This window comes from Protomyctophum bolini, assembly GCF_963924005.1.
Source record: "Protomyctophum bolini genome assembly, chromosome: 21".
NCBI lineage: Eukaryota > Metazoa > Chordata > Actinopteri > Myctophiformes > Myctophidae > Protomyctophum > Protomyctophum bolini.
Genome location: NC_137882.1, coordinates 467,309 through 489,890, shown reverse-complemented (window position 1 = coordinate 489,890; position 22,582 = coordinate 467,309). Strand labels below are relative to the sequence as shown.

General features: G+C 43.2%; 1 protein-coding gene across 1 annotated transcript in view; it reads right to left on the bottom strand.

Moving 5' to 3' along the window:
* Nucleotides 1-22,582, bottom strand: part of dnajc13 (DnaJ heat shock protein family (Hsp40) member C13) — a gene marked incomplete at its 3' end in the record, with an annotated part of 98,347 nt that overhangs the window by 42,175 nt on the left and 33,590 nt on the right. Inside the window, exons 13-33 of the mRNA XM_080793251.1 lie at nt 22,134-22,166; nt 20,507-20,606; nt 19,616-19,723; nt 17,202-17,357; nt 15,602-15,658; nt 15,315-15,436; nt 14,149-14,224; nt 13,467-13,562; nt 12,283-12,423; nt 10,545-10,562; nt 9,336-9,418; nt 8,534-8,687; nt 7,078-7,181; nt 5,990-6,065; nt 5,727-5,810; nt 5,027-5,089; nt 4,072-4,173; nt 3,199-3,303; nt 2,892-3,094; nt 1,257-1,341; nt 120-274 (exon numbers count right to left, since the gene is read on the bottom strand). Coding sequence (XP_080649377.1) covers nt 120-274; nt 1,257-1,341; nt 2,892-3,094; nt 3,199-3,303; nt 4,072-4,173; nt 5,027-5,089; nt 5,727-5,810; nt 5,990-6,065; nt 7,078-7,181; nt 8,534-8,687; nt 9,336-9,418; nt 10,545-10,562; nt 12,283-12,423; nt 13,467-13,562; nt 14,149-14,224; nt 15,315-15,436; nt 15,602-15,658; nt 17,202-17,357; nt 19,616-19,723; nt 20,507-20,606; nt 22,134-22,166 — 2,121 coding nt within the window. The remainder of the gene's footprint in view (nt 1-119; nt 275-1,256; nt 1,342-2,891; nt 3,095-3,198; nt 3,304-4,071; nt 4,174-5,026; nt 5,090-5,726; nt 5,811-5,989; nt 6,066-7,077; nt 7,182-8,533; nt 8,688-9,335; nt 9,419-10,544; nt 10,563-12,282; nt 12,424-13,466; nt 13,563-14,148; nt 14,225-15,314; nt 15,437-15,601; nt 15,659-17,201; nt 17,358-19,615; nt 19,724-20,506; nt 20,607-22,133; nt 22,167-22,582) is intronic.

Genomic DNA, 22,582 nt, shown 5'->3' with positions numbered 1-22,582 from the left:
GCTTGTGTCGCAAGACAAATTTCAGTGTGAACTGACAATAAAGTAATATATCATATCATATCATGTACAGTGTGTGTGTATGTACAGTGTGAGTGTGTGTGTACAGTGTGAGTACCCACCGTGCAACAGGCAGAACGTTGGAGCCAGTGTACATCATGATGAAGAAGAAGACTCCGGTCAGGTAGAGTCTCTGGAGGTTGGGGTTGTCCTGCATCACCATGTACATGATGTTAGCGACCTTCTCCACCAGGATGGGGTCGAAGGTCAACAGCAGCTGCACGGACAGATACAGGACGTTAGCGCCATCGCAATAGAGCGTCGCAGTCCCTCCCCCTTTCAGAAAAACGAGTGGACCAGGAAATCAAAACCCAATGCATTCTCCCATCTGCATTTAATTTATTTAAAGACGGTTACGCCGCGGACAAAGCCAACTCGGATCGTGACAAATCATGACAATGAACACAATGTTTTGGGCCGATCAAATCATTAGAAAGAAGAAAAGAAAGTCAGGAGACAAGACTATTTGTTTTGTTTTTCGTCTTATAAATTATTTGATCGGCCCAAAACTTTGTGTTCATTGTCATGATTTGTCACGATCCGAGTTGGCTTTGTCCGCGGCGTAACCGTCTTTAAATAAATTAAATAAGAAGTGCCGATGGGAGAATGCATTGGGTTTTCATTTCCTGGGCCACTCCTTTTTCTGAAAGGGGGAGGGACTGCGGCGCTCTATGGGACGTTGATTTTTTGTATTGTATTGTATTGTATACTTTATTAGTCTCCCGCATGCAAGCGTAACCCTAGTCCATGTCGCCACAGTGCAGCGCCAAATACATCTTTCTTGCATCATAGAAAAAAAGAAAGAGAGAATGTGTGTACATCCCATAGTTTAGATTGGGAGTGAGTCTGTAGTTCTGACTGCAATGGGACGTTCATACAATAGTTTAGATTGGGAGTGAGTCTGTAGTTCTGACTGCAATGGGACGTTCATACCATAGTTTAGATTGGGAGTGAGTCTGTAGTTCTGACTGCTATGGGACGTTCATACCATAGTTTAGATTGGGAGTGAGTCTGTATAGTTCTGACTGCAATGGGAAGTGCATTCCATAGTATTGGAGCCAGAAGGGAGAAGAGTTTGGGACGTGTGGAGCGTTGTTGTCCAGGTGTTTTTAGTGAAGGTACTTCCAGCTTCCCTGCGTTGGCTGATCTGAGTGCGTGGGAGGGTTTTGTACTAATAACAGTGTGAATGCTGCACTCACCTGGACAATGTGAGGAAGGCAGGTGTTGTCACTGATCAGCCTCTTGATCTTTGGTAGAGGACGGATTATGGCGTTGTCCTGGTCCCTGGAAAACAAGACACACATAAATTACATTATATACACTGTGTGTATTAACAAGTAAGACGCGCAAACGCGGGAAGCGAACGCAGCTCGTACATATTTGGGTTTTGGACGTATAGCTGCTTTTGGGACTCCTTATATGGTTATGGCTGAGTCATGGTGACGTAACAGCGGGACAGACACTTGCATCAATCACAAACAAATCACTCAGCTCCATATATGGGCACAAAAGCGGGACAGACAGACACACAGACAGACATGATCTGCTAGGTCTCATAGTAAGTGCTCACTGTATTTGCAATCACTGCATTCGCAATTAACCCTCTGATGTCACAATACGTTAGGCACAGAATCTTCAGCGATATAGAGCGTCGCAGTCCCACCCCCTTTCAGAACGACGAGTGGCCCAGGAAATTAATCCCAATGCATTTTTCCTCATAGGCTTTTCTTAAAGTATTTATTTAAATAAATGACAAAGCCAACTCGGACCGTGACAAATCATGACAATGAACACAATATTTTGGGGCCGATCAAATCATTAGAAAGAAGAAAATAAAGGCAGGAGACAACACTATTCGTTTTGTTTTTATAAATTATTTGATCGGCCCAAAACAGTGTTCATTGTCATGATTTGTCACGATTTTTTAAAAATTATAATGAGGCTGATCCTGCATTTTCTGTATGTATCCTGTACGTGTCGCAGTGCGATGCGTTGTGAGCTTGTAGATCCTATGATTCTGTGTGTGCGCACGGTGCACGCCTGCGGCACGCGCTCAATTAAGAAAGATTGAATGCAGATGCGCTGATGAAGCCAGGTTCAGACTCAGAGGCCCAATCCCAATGACTCAATGAGGCCTCACTGACTTAGCTTGGCTCAGACTCATGCGTCGATGCTGACTTTGGCAAATAAATGACCCACAGTTCATAGCGTTACCAGGGGAACGAGGGGGATCCTCCCAACGTCAATCATTAAAGTCGGCAAATTAGTTATGTATCGCGGTTAGAATGTCAACAAACACAATAGTGCTTTCTCACTGTTCTCAAAGGGAGACAAAATGGAAGGATATAGGCTATATATTTAATAACAATAATAATAAGGGAAACATGATGAGAAATGACTAATGAGCAAAGTAAAAGAATATGGAAATGAAATGTATAATGAATATTATTATATATGAATATTACAACCCCTATCACACAGGAAAGTGCATTTATGAAACTAATAATAAGCACGATCAGCTTAAATACTAAAATAGACGTGATAGACATGTATAAATAGAACAAGCATGTAGGTATACAGGCACTGGCTGTGAATAAGGACAGTTTTTATAAAGTGATGTAAAGTGTCATGAATGGCAGACTCATCTCTTCAAAGTGCCGTCCCATTTCTTTCACAACAATGTGGAGCCCTTGCAGCCTCTCACAGCACAAGCACTTACAAGCTGACGTCACTAAAGTCAATGAGGGTCCAATCAGGGCTCAGCGTGGGAGGGAGGCGATTGGGATTGGGCCAGAGCCTCAGGACAGTACGAGGGTTGCCAGGTCTGACCGTACCTGCTAGGATAGTAGGAGCACATGGTGATGAGCATGTTGAGGATGAGGGTTGCCAGGTCTGACTCGTTCATCACCGCCTGGCCGCTGGCCAGCAGGCACCACTTGAGCTGCGGGATGGCCTGTAGGGGGCGCCAGCCGTCCATGCCCTGAGCCCAGCAGCGCGTCTTAGCCGTCAGCACGCCGCTGCTCCAGAACTCCTGCATCTGGAGCAGGAAGAACAGACCATATATGGAGATACCGTCAGTAACATCTGTACATGTGGAGGCAGGAAAGAACACCTCCTCATCTCCTCTCCTTGTCTCCTTACCTCCTCAAAGCTGAAGGGTCCTCTCCTCTCCTTGTCAGCGTTTCCAAAGTACCACTCCTTCTCGCTCTCTCTCTTCATGTCGGGCGACGCCTCCAGAACGTTGCTCTGTGGACACACCATCGGCCAATCACAACACACTGAAGACACCATCGGCCAATCACAACACACTGAAGACACCATCGGGCCAATCACAACACACTGAAGACACCATAGGGCCAATCACAACACACTGTGGATACACCATCAGCCAATCACAAAATTGACTTCTAAATCTAGTCTACCAGGCCTGCAGTAGGCTATGCACTGGACACATGTCTTCTAAATCTAGTCAACCAGGCCTGCAGTAGGCTATGCACTGGACACATGTCTTCTAAATCTAGTCAACCAGGCCTGCAGTAGGCTATGCACTGGACACATGTCTTCTAAATCTAGTCTACCAGGCCTGCAGTAGGCTATGCACTGGACACATGTCTTCTAAATCGAGTCAACCAGGCCTGCAGTAGGCTATGCACTGGACACATGTCTTCTACATCTAGTCTACCAGGCCTGCAGTAGGCTATGCACTGGACACATGTCTTCTAGATCTAGTCTACCAGGCCTGCAGTAGGCTATGCACTGGACACATGTTGCATGACATTATTTAAATAAACTAGAAATACTAGGAAATGACAGAGGGACAAATCAACTTTTAGTGACCGCCCGACAGGAGTTTTCATGTTGCACGGTCAGACTACGGTCATTAGTATTATTGCATCACCTGAGTGGGTCAGTCATGTAACGTTCCCGACGTTAAGCTGTGCCCTTTAATAAGGGTGTTGTACCTGTAGGGGAACGGTGGCTCTACTGGCTAACAGAGTAATAAGGGTGTTGTACCTGTAGGGGAACGGTGGCTCTACTGGTGTGCAGGTGGGCCATGGTCAGAAGGTCCACCAGGATTCGAACGCCGTTGGAGTCCATCACCTCCCGCACATTTTTCTGCACCAAGAATGAACGCAACGTAAAAACACCAGGAAGTAGTTAGTTAGTTAGTTAGTTTAATTTATTGTCCACGTGTGGAAATTCGTCTTCGGTCTCAAACAGTAAAAAACAAACGGTTACAACAACAACAGCAACAACACTTTTATTATTTATAACACAATTATTTTCTCATGGCAAAAAAGTGCAGGACAACAGTGGCAGATACATTGGAAAACGAACAAATCTAGCGAGACATGGTATCATTTAGTGCCTTAATGGCATTTGGTATGAAATAAATTAAAAAAATGTTACGGTTAGCTCTTGGTACTTTGTACCGTCTACCAGAGGGAAGTAGTTGGAACTCCCTGCAGAGTGGATGAGAGGAGGTCGTTTGCTATCTTGATAGTACCTCCTTGTAGATACAGCCTAATAGATCGTAACGCAACGTAAACACACCAGGAAGTAGATGGATCGCTGTCTGGCACTAAACTCTAAATCTCCACAGTCTAACATTTTTGTGGATTTATTTTCTCTGTAAATTAACTTCCTACATGATCACACCACAGCGTCATCGCAGAAACATCGAAAACAGCAGATCTACAAGCTCCACACGAGGCACGGAGAGACTCCCTTTGAGCTTGTAGATCTTTCACTTGAACCATTTAGGAATGACCAGATTCTACAAATTCTTCTAAATCATGACAGTTTTCAAAAATAAATGTTTGTATTTGGCCGGCGACCCCCGTCTGAAAAGATGTAGTTCCAGTTCTGCTATTTTTCAATACCTAAAGTATGACCTAACGCAACAAAAAGGGGGTCCAGAATGATTTAATATAAATGAATTGGATTGAACTGAATGATCATTTCTCACCTTGTTGAGAATGAGTTTGTTCAGAAATAGGATGAGTCTGTCTCGTTCCAGTCTGTCTGTACACTGTAAAACATAGAGGAAGGGGTTAACAGGCTGTCTGTACACTGTAAAACATAGAGGAAGGGGTTAACAGGCTGTCTGTACACTGTAAAACATAGAGCAGAGAGTTAACAGGCTGTCTGTACACTTTAAACACAGAGGAAGGGGTTAACACTTATAAATAAATAAATAAATAAATATTTATTTATTTATTGACAAATTATTATGATACAATTCACGCCAGCATTATTTCCCTGTTCGGGTCTTATTTTGAAGAGCCAAAAATCTAGACCGGATGTTGTGAATCTTATGTTGGGTTGTGTGACGATGCCGCATGGTTCCATGTTTCTGCAGTTGGTTGGAGCGTTGGAGAGATGAGAGTTGATTGATCTTAATGACCTTTTTTTTCCTTTTTCGTAGCTATAAGCAACAATATTATTGTTGTTTATAGCTAGTTAGCTACTTTAATATCCTCGGTCAGGGAAGGGGCCCAAGTTCATTCCAGAATGGCGTGTGTGTGATTGCGGGCGTGGTGCGTGGAGCGTGTGTGTGCGTGCGTGGTGCGTGTGTGGTGCGTGTGTGTGTGTGTGTGCGTGCGTGGTGTGTGTGTGTGTGTGCGCGTGGTGCGTGTGTGTGTGTGTGCATGGTGTGTGCGTCTCACCCGGTCCAGCATCCCAACGATGTACTTGGTGTCGGTGAACGGTCCGATCTCTTCACAGCACTTTCCGTAAACGATGGCGAGGGCCTGCAGACAGTTATTAATGTTACTATGGTGTTATTAATATTACTACAGGTATTAATATTACTGGTATTTCTGTTACAGACCTGCAGACAGTTATTAATGTTATTACTGTTGTTATTAATATTACTACAGGTATTAATATTATTACAGGTATTAATATTACTGGTATTTCTGTTACAGACCTGCAGACACAGACACTTCATGGACACCTTGGGCGTCAGCAGGAAGCGATGGTACAGCTCGTTAAAGAACTCATACCTAGAGAGAGAGAGAGAAACAGAGAGAGACAGAGACAGAGACAGAGAGACAGAGAGAGAGAGACAGAGAACAGGTTCTGACATATATCCATATATGGAGATCTAAAGGTTTGAGGTCAGATGTAGAGTTGCCGGACAATAGGGTTAGGGTGACTGACGCAACCCCCCCCCCCCTGATGACACCGGGGGGGGGGAGGGGTTGCGTCACGGCCAACGCGAGGGTTGCGTCGCGCGCACCCAGCGTGGCTGCGTGACACACTGAACAGCTCCATCATAATGCGAATGCTTATCTGTCGGGGACTCGGGGTGGCCAAATAGAGACGTTTTCTTAACCGCCTACCGTTAGCACGCAACAACAGGGTTTAACTCCACCCGCACGGGGCATTGCCTTGGCAACAGTTACAATACTGTGCACTTTTATATCTGTTGGATCATAACATATGAATACTATAACCCGGGGAAGACAGATCCCATGCCGTCGGAACAACACAATGACCAAACGTACATACAGACAGATGCAAAGACCAACGCTGGCTCAGTAGCTCACGAACGACACATTCCTAAATGTGATCCATTACATCACATTACCCTCCCTGAACATCATTTGCTGTTCATATATTCAGAACGGGTAAGCACTAGTAATAATAACTAGAACAGTCACAATTTTGAAAAAATCGCAAAGTGTGGTTGCCGCAGTAATTTGAACATTTCTATAACGATTGAATAGTTTGGTCTTCTGCCCCTGCAAGGGAATTCATGCCTTTATGAAGGATTGTAAAACATATATTGGTTACGTAACCAACAGCAGCCAATCAGCTGCTACAAACGTTATGCAACGCTCGGCCAATCACAGCGGAAGTTAGGTAGGTTACTCCGGAAAAAGGAAAAAAAGAAAGTGTGACAATAACTACAGTCTGGTTGCACAAAGGGTAACCACACTAATAATAACAATAACTATAGTGTGGTTGCCCAAAGGGAACCACACTAAATAATAATAATAACAATATTCTTACGATCTCTTGATGGCGTTGGACTCGTCACTCTCGTCTTCCTCCAGCAGCAAACGAAGGTAATAATCTCCAATCTTGATCTCTTCTGAGAGGCATTCATATCTGACCTGAAAATAATATGAATACATATTTATTACACTGTATCTCTACTGAGACACATTCATATCTGACCTGAAAATAATAATATTAATACATATTTATTACACTGTATCTCTACTGAGAGGCATTCATATAACCTCTGATTTAATGGATTAAATAACCCGGGGCGTTCGGGGTGATAATTCCCCGTTCATTTTCCTCAGACTTTTCAAAAAGTATTTATTTAAAGACGTGTATACGCCGCGGACAAAGACAACTCTTGTCGTGACAAATCATGACAATAAACACAGTATTTAGAAAGAAGAAGAAACAGTCAGGTTACAACACTTTTTGCATAGTTTTTCTTCTTACTAATTATTTGATGGGCCCAAAACACTGCGTTTGTTCTTTGTCCGCGGCGTAAACGTCTTCAAATAAATACTTGTTGAAAAGTCTGAGGAAAATGACCGGGGAATTCAACGCTCTATTGCAGTGGTTTTCAACCATTCTGATACCAGGGCCCACTATTTATTCAGAATATTTAGCCACGGACCACCATTTGATGAGGTTTAGTCCCTCAGACCCAAAACTAAAAAGTTTTGTTTTTGTCCACAATTCTATGCTGTACAACAGCTTTGATCAAAATAACAATTCTTTTATATTTTCTAATTGTGTTAGACTTCTTGTAAATTAAGTAATTCAGATGTTTAACAATAATGTAAGTTACGGGTAAGTTAATGGTTTCATTTCTTCGCCTAATAGGGTCGATTTGGTTACCAACTCTCCATCATTTAGCTGAATGGGGACCACCTGGAATCCTCTCAAGGACCACTGGTGGTCCCCGGACCACTGGTTGAAAACCACTGCTCTATAGAGCGCCGCAGTCCCGCCCCCTTTCAGAAAAGCGAGTGGCCCAGGAAATGAAACCCCAATGCATTCTTCCATCGGCACTTCTAATATAATTTATTTAAAGACGGTTACGCCGCGGACAAAGCCAACTCGGATCGTGACAAATCATGACAATGATCACAATGTTTTGGGCCGATCAAATAATTTATAAGACGAAAAACAAAACAAAGTGTTGTTTGTCTCCTGACTTTCTTTTCTTCTTTCTAATTATTTGATCGGCCCAAAACATTGTGTTCATTGTCATGATTTGTCACGATCCGAGTTGGCTTTGTCCGCGGCGTAACCGTCTTTAAATAAATTATATTAGAAGTGCCGATGGGAGAATGCATTGGGGTTTCATTTCCTGGGCCACTCGTTGTTCTGAAAGGGGGCGGGACTGCGGCGCTCTATTGGATAACATTCTACGCTGAGCCCTGGAGACGACCCCGTGACCCCTCTGACCTCAAAGCGATGACCCCGTGACCCCCCTGACCTCAAACTCCTGGTGGTTCCAGGAGATGACCGAGGCGCTGCCCAGCTCTCGGTCCACGCTGAACGACCTCATCTCTCCCTCCAGGGCGTCCCGGAGCTCCTCCCGGGTCTTCAGGTTCCAGATGAGGTTGGAGCGGGCGTGGTCCATCTGGAATCTGGACCAATCAGGACACAGAGGGTTATATAGAGGGTGCTATTTTTTTGTTAAAAAATAGGTAGTCCGTCTACTACCACTCTAAAATGGCTGCATAATTGTTGTACTTCAGTTCTAAGACACCACATTTGGAGGAACTGCAGTTCAGAAGTTGTAGAACTTCCACCTGATATACATTTTTCAAAGTGTCACCTATCCATAGACAACAATATTGTACAACTAGGCCCTGTAGCTGTGGAGTTATAACTGATTTAGTTTGGGCAATGTAATATCAGATGAAAATTAAAAAAATTACCCTGGGGTTCAAGTGGTTAATCGTGAAAATGTGGCACAAACCTTTGAATATAAATTCTTTCAGAGCGAAAGTTTTTCACTCAAATCTTTGCTTCTGGGGGGGGGGGGGGGTCCCTGGAACAACATGTTTTCAGATGGGGGTCGGTGGCCAAATACAGATAATTCTGGAGGTCCTTGACATGAAACTGTTTGAGAAGCACCGATATAGAAACATGGGTTTAACTTCACGGATCCGCCTGCAGTCCCTCCTCTTACCACTAGGGCCGAGCACCTCAACGTCAGAGAGCCTCACTGGGGCCTCGATATGAGTACCTGTAGTACTAGAAGGTCATAGTTCAAAGGCCAAAGGTCATACCTGTAGTAGAAGAGCTCCCAGTTACATTCTATTTTGATCCTCTGTCTCCTCTTCCTCAGGATGACCGGCTTCTGGTTTGGGTTCTGGAAATTAATAATCATTAACACACCTCATTAATTAACATAAATGTATGGGTTCTGGAAGTCATTAATATTCATTCCTGAATAATCATTAACACACCTCATTAATTAACATACATGTAAATCCACCTGCTTCCGCTGCATAATTATGTCACATTAATTAAAACGACATGTTGATGAAGTGAGCGACATTTAACACAACGACAGCTTGATGGGATTGGATACACAATGGAAACAAAGCTTCTGATTGGACTACACAATGGAAACAAAGCTTCTGATTGGACTACACAATGGAAACAAAGCTTCTGATTGGACTACACAATGGAAACAAAGCTTCTGATTGGACTACACAATCCAATCAGATTGTCTTTACCCATTTAGGACTGAGTTTGATTCTAAAAACGCCTTTTAAATCCTGACACAAGTTTTCTGAAAAACTAACAACAATGTTATGCTGCTATATACTGTATAAATACTGTACAAATACTGTATAAATACTGTATATATATGAGCGTCCCAGTCCCGCCACCTTTAATGACGCCGCCAGGACCAGGAAATATTTCCTCAGACATTTCAAAATGTATTAATTTAAAGACGGTTACGCCGCAGACAAAAATCATGACAATAAACACAATATTTTGGACTAAACAAATAATTCTTTGATAGGCCCAAAAGATTGTGTTTTTGTTGCAACAAAACATCGGTAACAAAAAATTAATCGGTGAGCCAACGTTAGAATCCAGAGACAGACACAATAACATTTATTTATTTATATTTATATTATTATTATTATAACACCAACATTAAAACAAATGTACAAAAAACAGCCTCACAAAACATAAATGCCAAGATATGATCCCTCCATGTGGGTGCGTTCTTCATAATTACTACACTATATTAGTACTACAGAACGGTATAATTACAGTCATGATGATATCATGGTATGTGTTCCTCAGAGCTGAAGCTGATCCGGCTCCAATTAGAGAACGCAACCACTGTCACATGACTGTGTGTGTGTGTGTGTGTGTGTGTGTGTGTGTGTGTGTGTGCGTGTGTGTGTGCGTGCATAAGGGGTGGGCGGGGTCAGTGACAGACCAGATGGATCCCCATTGGTCCGTATGGTACTCACCAGGTTATTTCTGTCCTGCTGCATTGATTGACAGCAGATAAAACCATGAGGAGGGCGGGACAAAGACAACAACAGAGAGATTATTGGTCCTCTTGGATCAAAGAGGGGCGGAGCCTATTACATCATCATCATTATGACATCATCATTACAACGACAACACAACACAAATCAGCCCGTTGACAATAAATTAGATCACATGACTTGGATTTGATACATGCTAATAAACACAAACTAATCGATGGTTACAAAATAACAAGGTCATATTTCTTCACATCCAAAAAAAACATAATTATAATAATAATAATTATTATTATTAGGGTAAAACCACCTCCCAGCAGCACGGTCTAATAATTCAGTTATAATTATCTCGACGGTGTGATTAGTAACATTTCTAAATGATCATCAATGTATTGATCAGGGAAGAACAGCCATTTTTATTTCATACAGTCTGGAGCAACGGAAGCTCCGATCATGAGTAAAATATAAATGCTTCCGTCGTACAGTCTGGAGCAACGGAAGCTCTGATCATGAGTAAAATATAAATGCTTCCGTCATATAGTCTGGAGCAACGGAAGCTCTGATCATGAGTAAAATATAAATGCTTCTGTCATACAGTCTGGAGCAACGGAAGCTCTGATCATGAGTAAAATATAAATGCTTCCGTCGTACAGTCTGGAGCAACGGAAGCTCTGATCATGAGTCAAATATAAATGCTTCCGTCATACAGTCTGGAGCAACGGAAGCTCTGATCGTGAGTAAAATATAAATGCTTCCGTCGTACAGTCTGGAGCAACGGAAGCTCTGATCATGAGTAAAATATAAATGCTTCCGTCGTACAGTCTGGAGCAACGGAAGCTCTGATCATTAGTAAAATATAAATGCTTCCGTCATACAGTCTGGAGCAACGGAAGCTCTGATCATGAGTAAAATATAAATGCTTCCGTCGTACAGTCTGGAGCAACGGAAGCTCTGATCATGAGTAAAATATAAATGCTTCCGTCGTACAGTCTGGAGCAACGGAAGCTCTGATCATGAGTAAAATATAAATGCTTCCGTCGTACAGTCTGGAGCAACGGAAGCTCTGATCATGAGTAAAATATAAATACTTCCGTCGTACAGTCTGGAGCAACGGAAGCTCTGATCATGAGTAAAATATAAATGCTTCCGTCGTACAGTCTGGAGCAACGGAAGCTCTGATCATGAGTAAAATATAAATGCTTCCGTCATACAGTCTGGAGCAACGGAAGCTCTGATCATGAGTAAAATATAAATGCTTCCGTCGTACAGTCTGGAGCAACGGAAGCTCTGATCATGAGTAAAATATAAATGCTTCCGTCGTACAGTCTGGAGCAACGGAAGCTCTGATCATGAGTAAAATATAAATGCTTCCGTCGTACAGTCTGGAGCAACGGAAGCTCTGATCATGAGTAAAATATAAATGCTTCCGTCGTACAGTCTGGAGCAACGGAAGCTCTGATCATGAGTAAAATATAAATGCTTCCGTCGTACAGTCTGGAGCAACGGAAGCTCTGATCATGAGTAAAATATAAATGCTTCCGTCATACAGTCTGGAGCAACGGAAGCTCTGATCATGAGTAAAATATAAATGCTTCCGTCATACAGTCTGGAGCAACGGAAGCTCTGATCATGAGTAAAATATAAATGCTTCCGTCGTACAGTCTGGAGCAACGGAAGCTCTGATCATGAGTAAAATATAACAGTCAGAATGTACCCTCACCTCTTTCTGGGCGATGCCCATCTTGTCCCTCCAGTGCATCAGAACCACGTCAGCCTTCTCCTTGGCGTACTTCTCCACCTCTTTGGCCGCCTTGCCCGCCATGCGCTGCCACTCTGGAACCTTGGTACGGCCCAGCTGGTCCTGGTACCGCCCGGGAGGGAGGAGGGGAACAATACAGTTAGGAAAATACACCTTGGTACGGCCCAGCTGGTCCTAGTACCGCCCGGGAGGGAGGAGGGGAACAATACAGTTAGGAAAATACACCTTGGTACGGCCCAGCTGGTCCTGGTACCGCCCGGGAGGGAGGAGGGGAACAATACAGTTAGGAAAATACACCTTGGTACGGCCCAGCTGGTCCTGGTACCGACCGGGAGGAGGGGAACAATACAGTTAGGAAAATACACCTTGGTACGGCCCAGCTGGTCCTGGTACCGCCCGGGAGGGAGGAGGGGAACAATACAGTTAGGAAAATACACCTTGGTACGGCCCAGCTGGTCCTGGTACCGCCCGGGAGGGAGGAGGGGAACACCACAAACAAGATGTTAGGAAGATACCAGGCGTCTCAGACAGTCTCCCACCCCGACGGTTGGTTCCCAGTGGGAACCGGTTCAGTTCTCTTTGGTTCTTAGTCCATGAGCCAGAGCTCTAACATTGGTGGGAAAAACTAGAGCTACATTAAATTGTTTATAGGATCAATACAAGTAAATCTATACATGATAACCCTTCCACGGTAGTAGCCTTTTCATATTTTCGATTATTTTGCATATTTTCCTACATAAATGCCTCATTTGCATATTTAAACATGTAAAATGTGTAATACAATAAATCGTTGTCTTCGTGTAAGTAATCAACTGTGGAAGTTTCATGGTGATAACAATCTAATGAGCCACAGCTCCAGCATTACAACATTAATCATGAATTGAGTCAAAACTATATCTTTATTAGATTGTGATCCACTCAGGTATTATACCTGAGTGGATCCCAGAAAACCTGTCCTACTGTGTGTGTGTGTGTGTGTGTGTGTGTGTGTGTGGACCCATGGAGGTTTGAAAACCCTGCTTTGAACCGAGAGGTAAATGGAGATGAGTTATAACGTCCCATAGCTGGTGGTGACGGAGGCGTTGCATGGCAACCGGACCCAATGTTAAAATAATCCAAATGGATGCATTGTGATTGACAGTTACCGTGGCGATCTTGAGGTTGTCCCTGATGTGCATCCTGTCCACGTCTCTCTCGGGGACCGGGTCAGGACTGTCCAGATAGGCCAATAGGCCGGTAGGCTGGAGGGGGAGGAGTCACAGTTAACCAATCACTGCAGGCACACAGTTGACGCCGTAAGTGCAGAGGACGAAGATCGATCAAAAGGATTAAAGGACCACTTCACCACTTTTCAACCTATCTTCATATAATAGGTCATCACTAATAATTATGATAAAATGGCACGATTTCTTTCTACTCAGTCTGTGTCTCATAGGAGGGCTGTGGGCAGTTTAGAAACCTCTGTCTCTCTCATTGTTTTACAAAAATGTTTAGATGTTCATTATGGTGAGAACGATGTCTTCCATTTTCGCATTGCAACTTTCAGGACTAGAAAGCCTGCGGTTTCTATTAGCTTGTATTCCCCATCGATGATGTCACTTGAAGACGGTTTCTGAACTGCCCACAGCCCTCCTATGAGACACAGACAGAGTAGAAACAAAATTGCGCCATTTTTTCATGATTATTAGTGAGGACCTATTATATGAAGATAGGTTGAAAAGTGGTCCTTTAATGATATCAAAACCGATCGCATCGCTCCACAGGCTGGGAGCGATGCAAAACATGGATCTGTACAGGTCTGCGTTGGAGTGAAAACATGGATCTCACCAGGATTCTCTTGAGCAGGTTCATGGCCGTTGGATTCTCTGCCGTCCACAGACCCACCAGGTGTCGACTCAGCTGTCTGGTAGAGAAAAACAAACACACCCCACTGGGTCACTATGAAACACACACACCCCACTGGTTCACTATGTAGATCTGCTAGTTTTGATGCGCAAGACCTTTCTACGGCGGAGCATAGCATGTTACGTTGTTCACAAGACTGGAGCGGGTAGGAGAGGACAGCCGTGCGATGCGATGTTTTTACAACCACGGTTCACGGGTCTTTATGATGGTCATGATTAGCTCTGGTCCATAGCTTTAGAAGGAGCTACAAGCTAGGAGGATGTGATTACATACTCGGCTTGCTATAGCTAGCAGGCTATGAATCAGATGATCAACTTAACTACGATCGTGCGGTATGATGTGCTGTTAGTTTTTAACCGTTTCAGAGTAAAAGGGGCCATGTCTTTCCGGCACCCCAGAGCTCCTACTTTGAAGGCATCCCGGCACCGATTGTGTTAATAATGTACCTGTTGGTCAGCTTCCTCTGGTCAGCGCTGACAGTGTTAATAATGTACCTGTTGGTCAGCATCCTCTGGTCAGCGCTGACAGTGTTAATAATGTACCTGTTGGTCAGCATCCTCTGGTCAGTGTTAATAATGTACCTGTTGGTCAGCATCCTCTGGTCCGTGTTAATAATGTACCTGTTGGTCAGCATCCTCTGGTCCGTGTTAATAATGTACCTGTTGGTCAGCATCCTCTGGTCAGTGTTAATGATGTACCTGTTGGTCAGCATCCTCTGGTCAGTGTTAATAGTGTACCTGTTGGTCAGCATCCTCTGGTCAGTGTTAATGATGTACCTGTTGGTCAGCATCCTCTGGTCAGTGTTAATGATGTACCTGTTGGTCAGCATCCTCTGGTCAGTGTTAATAATGTACCTGTTGGTCTGCATCCTCTGGTCAGTGTTAATAATGTACCTGTTGGTCAGCATCCTCTGGTCAGTGTTAATGACGTACCTGTTGGTCAGCATCCTCTGGTCAGTGTTAATAATGTACCTGTTGGTCAGCATCCTCTGGTCAGTGTTAATAATGTACCTGTTGGTCAGCATCCTCTGGTCAGTGTTAATAATGTACCTGTTGGTCAGCATCCTCTGGTCAGTGTTAATAATGTACCTGTTGGTCAGCATCCTCTGGTCCGCGCTGACAGTGAACATGGAGGTGTGAAGGTGTCGAGGCAGAGCTCCTTCACTCAGAGCCAGTTCCTGCATCTTAGTGGCGATCTCCTTGTCCCCTTCCTACACACACACACACACACACACACACACACACACACACACACACACACACACACACACACACACACACACACACACACACACACACACACACACACAGATAAGTACAGTACAGTACTTGAGTAAATGTATTAAGTTACTCAGCAGCCCTGTGTGTCCTCTCACCTCAATGATGGCCTTCATGACCAGACCTGCTCCTTTCACTATGGCCATGGACGGATGCTGAGAGAGAGAGAGAGAGAGAGAGAGACAGAGAGAGACAGAGAGAGAGAGAGAGAGAGAGAGAGAGAGAGAGAGAGACAGAGAGACAGAGAGACAGAGAGAGAGAGAGAGACAGAGAGACAGAGAGAGAGAGAGAGAGAGAGCATATCAATGGTCAGCTCAAATCATCTCCATGTTCTAAAGGTCAATCTGGATGTGTATATTACAGGAAACTCCCATTAAACTTTCCAACAAACTCCGGTAAACTCCCGAATTGTACCATCACACCTGCATATTACCGTATATTAACTGTATATGCTGCTAAACTTGAGGTGTAAGAGCCATGAAATGGTTTGGTTATGTTGACTATACATTCGGTCAATGAAATTAGTAGGCTGTCACTGGTGTTGATGTGGATGATTGACGGGCATAGGGGCGGACCCAAGGTTACCTTTAACATCACCTGTTCACCTGCTGTGGACACAGAGAGAGAGGGGGTGTGTGGGACGCCATACCTTTTGTTGACCGCTTTATTTCATTTACTTTATTTACTTTGTAGCTGTGGTCGTTTTGCTTTACGTTTGAGCACCATTATGAGTTATCTACATTGCTTTAATAAAACCCTTAAAATGCATCATTTGGATCCAGCTAATTCCTTTTGTTTGCGGCGGAGCGCGTCTGACAACATGGCCCATCCCATCGCCTCTCAGCGACTTTAAGTTTATTTTTCATGTCGCTATCACATGAGGTTTACGGGGAAATCTATTGCCCATAATGGCCGTTAACTCCTCTTTTCAAGCTGCGTGACGTTCATGTGTTTTACGCTCGACCACCTTGGAGGGGCGTTGAGAATACCAACTCCAGGCAAAAACATCTGGATTATTCGTTAAGACTAATTAACTCACCTGGAACAGCTTGAAGAGCGTGCGTCTCGTTAAGACTCACCTCGTTAGGACTCACCTCGTTAAGACTAATTAACTCAGCTGGAACAGCGTGCGTCTCGTTAAGACCAGGGGGGCAGTCAGACAGATATTTTGTGAAGCCACTAAGGAAATGAAAGTTCATATAATGGCCTGTTGTGGCCCAGAAAAACCCATAGCCCCATAGAAGTCCATGTATTTGGGCCCAACTTCACCTAGACTGCATTACCTTAATAAACATGGTCATGAATACTTTCTGCTTCCAGTCACTAGTTTAAAGTCTCATTTCTAATGTCATAATATTCTTTTTGGAAAATTATGGTCCCATTTATAAAACAAATGACCATAAAGTCGCGCATGTACTGAGGGTACTGAGTGGCTACCGTTACAGTCTATGAACGGGATCCCCCACCCACTCGAGTCAAAATAAAAACCAACGAAGAAGAAGAAGGGGGGAAGTCCCGCCTCGTTGTCTGGGCCAGCCAATGGGCCAGCTGGACCCAAGCGGATCTAGAAAGATGGCGACTTCCATTGCAAGGACTGACAGGCTTCATTTTACGTTCATGTTAGACCCGGGGAACGCTTTGTCCATATTTTTTACAGTCTATGGTTAAGACTCACCTCGTTAGGACTAATGGACTCACCTGGAACAGCTTGAAGAGCGTGCGTCCGTTGGACGCCACCATCTCCAGCAGCATGTCAAACTGCTGACCCTCCGTGGTCTCACTGTACGGAGCGCAGAGGGCAAAGGTCAGGAAGTCCAGCAACGAGCTGATGACCAGGGCACCCGTTCCATGGTCCTGGACGAGAGAGAGAGAGAGAGAGAGAGAGAGAGAGAGAGAGAGAGAGAGAGAGAGAGACAGAGAGAGAGAGACAGAGAGAGACAGAGACAGAGACAGAGAGAGAGAGACAGAGAGAGAGAGACAGAGAGAGACAGAGAGAGAGACAGAGAGAGACAGAGAGAGAGACAGAGAGAGAGACAGAGAGAGAGAGAGAGAGAGAGAGAGAGAGAGAGAGAGAGAGAGAGAGAGAGAGAGAGAGAGAGACAGAGAGAGACAGAGAGAGAGAGAGAGAGAGAGAGAGAGAGAGAGAGAGAGAGAGAGAGAGAGAGAGAGAGACAGAGAGAGACAGAGAGAGACAGAGAGAGAGAGAGAGAGAGAGAGAGAGAGAGAGAGAGAGAGAGAGAGAGAGAGACAGAGAGAGAGAGAGATACATAAAGCTGGTCAATGTACAGAGGCTCACAGTGCTGTAAAATATCATAATAGACGGTTGTGTTGAGACTCTGGACATGATAAAAACACAGTGATGATTTAAGGCCAGGTCCAAGGCCCTTTTCATTAAGATTAAAACTAAGTTTTAAATACTTAACTTTATGCACAATTCATTGAGAATATATGAAAGTTTCACGGAAAGTATTACGGAAGAAAATGAACTTTTACACAATATTCTGATTACTTGATATGGAGCTGTGTATATTCTTTCAGTCAGACATGTATAATATATATTCTTTCAGTCAGACATTGCTTGCGTAATTTCCGGACTATAAGGCTATGGATTTTTACAGCTAACGGCCACTATTTATTTCATATTTACATGTCTTCTGTGGTCTCTAACATTACACCTATAGCTACATGTTTAAGCATTTATTTCATATTTACATGTCTTCTGTGGTCTCTAACATTACACCTATAGCTACATGTTTAAGCATTTATTTCATATTTACATGTCTTCTGTGGTCTCTAACATTACACCTAGCTACATGTTTAAGCATTTATTTCATATTTACATGTCTTCTGTGGTCTCTAACATTACACCTATAGCTACATGTTTAAGTCTTTATTTCATATTTACATGTCTTCTGTGGTCTCTAACATTACACCTATAGCTACATGTTTAAGTCTTTATTTCATATTTACATGTCTTCTGTGGTCTCTAACATTACACCTAGCTACATGTTTAAGCATTTATTTCATATTTACATGTCTTCTGTGGTCTCTAACATTACACCTATAGCTACATGTTTAAGCATTTATTTCATATTTACATGTCTTCTGTGGTCTCTAACATTACACCTATAGCTACATGTTTAAGCATTTATTTCATAATTACATGTCTTCTGTGGTCTCTAACATTACACCTATAGCTACATGTTTAAGCATTTATTTCATATTTACATGTCTTCTGTGGACTCTAACATTACACCTATAGCTACATGTTTAAGCATTTATTTCATATTTACATGTCTTCTGTGGACTCTAACATTACACCTATAGCTACATGTTTAAGCATTTATTTCATATTTACATGTCTTCTGTGGTCTCTAACATTACACCTATAGCTACATGTTTAAGCATTTATTTCATATTTACATGTCTTCTGTGGACTCTAACATTACACCTATAGCTACATGTTTAAGCATTTATTTCATAATTACATGTCTTCTGTGGTCTCTAACATTACACCTATAGCTACATGTTTAAGCATTTATTTCATATTTACATGTCTTCTGTGGACTCTAACATTACACCTATAGCTACATGTTTAAGCATTTATTTCATATTTACATGTCTTCTGTGGACTCTAACATTACACCTATAGCTACATGTTTAAGCATTTATTTCATATTTACATGTCTTCTGTGGACTCTAACATTACACCTATAGCTACATGTTTAAGCATTTATTTCATATTTACATGTCTTCTGTGGTCTCTAACATTACACCTGTAGCTACATGTTTAAGCATTTATTTCATATTTACATGTCTTCTGTGGTCTCTAACATTACACCTAGCTACATGTTTAAGCATTTATTTCATATTTACATGTCTTCTGTGGTCACTAACATTACACCTATAGCTACATGTTTAAGCATTTATTTCATATTTACATGTCTTCTGTGGTCTCTAACATTACACCTAGCTACATGTTTAAGCATTTATTTCATATTTACATGTCGATTTAAGCCCATCAGTCAAATCTGGTCACATACATACATAATATATATATATATATATATATACACACATATATATATCTTCTTTCAGTCAGAGATACCCACCACGTTGCTGATGAACTTTTCCAGCAGGTTTTCCAGGAACTTCTTGGAAGAGAGAAGAGACGCCTTGTTGAGCTGCTCCTGTCTGAGGTCATAGTCATCGTGCATGGGCTGGGGAGAGAGAGAGGGAGAGAGACACTGCTTTACACAGAGAGAGAGAGAGAGAGAGAGAGAGAGAGAGAGAGTCCTTGAGGGAGTCCCCAGCTCAATGATAGTTGGGAACCAAACGGGCCCTTATAGGTCTGTAACTCTGAGAGTGTACAAGTCTTTACACTCTCAGAGTGAACATTGATTTTACAACATGAATTGGGAGTCCCAGAGATAGAAATGCCATTAAATGGGGGGTGGGAGTCGCTGGCTTGTGTTTTCAAATGGGGATCCGTGGGCTAGAGCCAACGTGGATGGTCCTTGGCATGAAACCCTTTGAGAACCCCAGGTGTTTTCTAGAGACTTAGGGCCGATTCATACTCCTATTTTACCGCTGTTTCGGCGCTGTAGTGCCCAAATGATTAGCACCGAAGAGTCGACTTTAGGACGGTACCCGCCCCCCCCGAACCTCAAATGACGTCACATTGTAGGCTCTACAGAGCCAAATGACGTCACATTGTAGGCTCTACAGAGCCAAATGACGTCACATTGTAGGCTCTACAGAGCCAAATGACGTCACATTGTAGGCTCTACAGAGCCAAATTACGTCACATTGTAGGCTCTACAGAGCCAAATGACGTCACATTGTAGGCTCTACAGAGCCAAATGACGTCACATTGTAGGCTCTACAGAGCCGAACCCACTTTTATTCAGTATGAACCGGCTCTAAAATAGGAGTATGAATCGGCCCTTACATACATCAGGGCCCAGAGCACGGGGACCCCTAGTGGTGGAGGAGAGACTTACACACATCAGGGCACAGAGCATGTCGACGGCTGCATGCGTCACTCCGTTGTGGTTCCTCTTTAAAGCTTTGACCGTCTTCACACCCAGCTTCTCCCTGAACCTGAACACACCACCACACCACGCACACACACACACACACACACACACACAGACACACGGACACACACACACACACACACACACACACGCACACGCACACAAACACACGGACACATACACGCACATAACAGAGGCTCCGTTGACCAAGAATTATATAGAACGATACTGAGACAGCTAGAGGCTAGGCATTGTGTTATATACTTTAGCTGTTGAAAAATAGCAGATCTACAAGCTCATAGCTTGTAGGACTGCATATTTTCAGATGGGGGGTCGGCGGGCAAATACAGATAATTTTCAGGGTCCTTGACATGAAATATTGAGAATCACTGAAACATGAGGTTTTTCAGAAAAATGTCAGGATTTAGAAGATATATTTTTTAAATGTCGTCCTCAGGTCTAAATGGGTTAACAGAGAACACAACAAACATTAAAAAAACACCAAATGTGTTTTTTTAAATATTGTTTTCATAACTCATAAAATGGGCAGGACATTTTGGTGCCATGTTAATGAAGCCACTTCCAATTCATTCTTAAAAGGATCCTTGGCTAATACGCCTTCATACATTATACTTAAATATAACTGAAATTATTAAAAAAAAAACACATTATTTTATTTATTATAGAAATAGTACGTCTTTCACTCAATAGGAACCGCTCCCGTCGCACGTTGATGATGTCATATGTGTGGTCTATGGAATGCACGTGCTAACAAAAATAAAATCACACCCGTGTGAAGTGAGGGGCGCTCTTATCATCATGCATCATCTCATACTGGCCAATCAGAATGCCTGGTAAATATTAAATATTGAGACGTGTTGAGGACAAGATGACGTAAGTGTTCCCTTCATTTGTCATTTAATGTGTTTGTTGTGGACATTTTGTGGGGACAAAAGCTGTGGATAGGAGGGGCTAGCGCCCCTTAAAAATACAACTTAATACAGCCTAAGCATAATATGAGCATCAAAACAATATTTCAAATGCTTTTAATTAGCACGTAATTAGCAAGTTGTGCATTTTATACACTAGACCTGTACGTGCCCATCGGCCACTGGAACGGTGCAACTTGGGAACCTAATAATACCCAATAATATACAACTAGTCATAACACCCGTTTGTTGCAGTTGAGTGACTGTTGTATTACTCTAACTGTAACGCTAATATTAATGTACTAACTTGTAGCACATTATCAATAATCAATGGATTTTTATTTATTTAGCCTTAAAATGATGGAATAGCCTGGATTTATTCAGCATGTCTGTCTGTCTGTCTGTCTGTCTGTCTGTCTGTCTGACTAACTGACGGGCAGCCTGTCTGTCTGTCTGTCTGTCTGACAGGCTGTCTGTCTGACAGCCTCACATCAAATAATGAAGATGGATGAAAGGGAGGGCAGGAAGACAGACAGAAATGCAGACAGACAGGCAGGCATGTGGAGGAGGTTTTGGGATGTTCAAAGGGACACACACACACACACACACACATGCATGCACGCACACACACACAGAGGGTGTACTGAGATGCATATATTTACGTTCCATCTGAGACTCCAGGCCCGTGGCCAGACCTTGGAATGACAGAGTGACACCGTGTTAAAGAGCAGGACACACACACACGCACACGCACACGCACACACACACACACACACACACACGCACACGCACACGCACACACACGCACACGCACACACACACACACACACACACACACGCGCACGCACGCACGCACGCACGCACGCACGCACGCACACACACATTAATAATAATAATAACATAAATTAGGGTTGTCCCGATCGGAAATCGGAGCCGATCACGTCGTTTTAAAATGATGGGAATGTGATCGGGAGCCATAAAAGGTGACGGGGACATCCTTAGTATCAATATTATATCCATACCATGATATCAGACTGCATATCGTCTGTGATTTGGGATATCGTATTATTGTGATATATGTTGGCATATAAACATGTTCTATCAAATATAA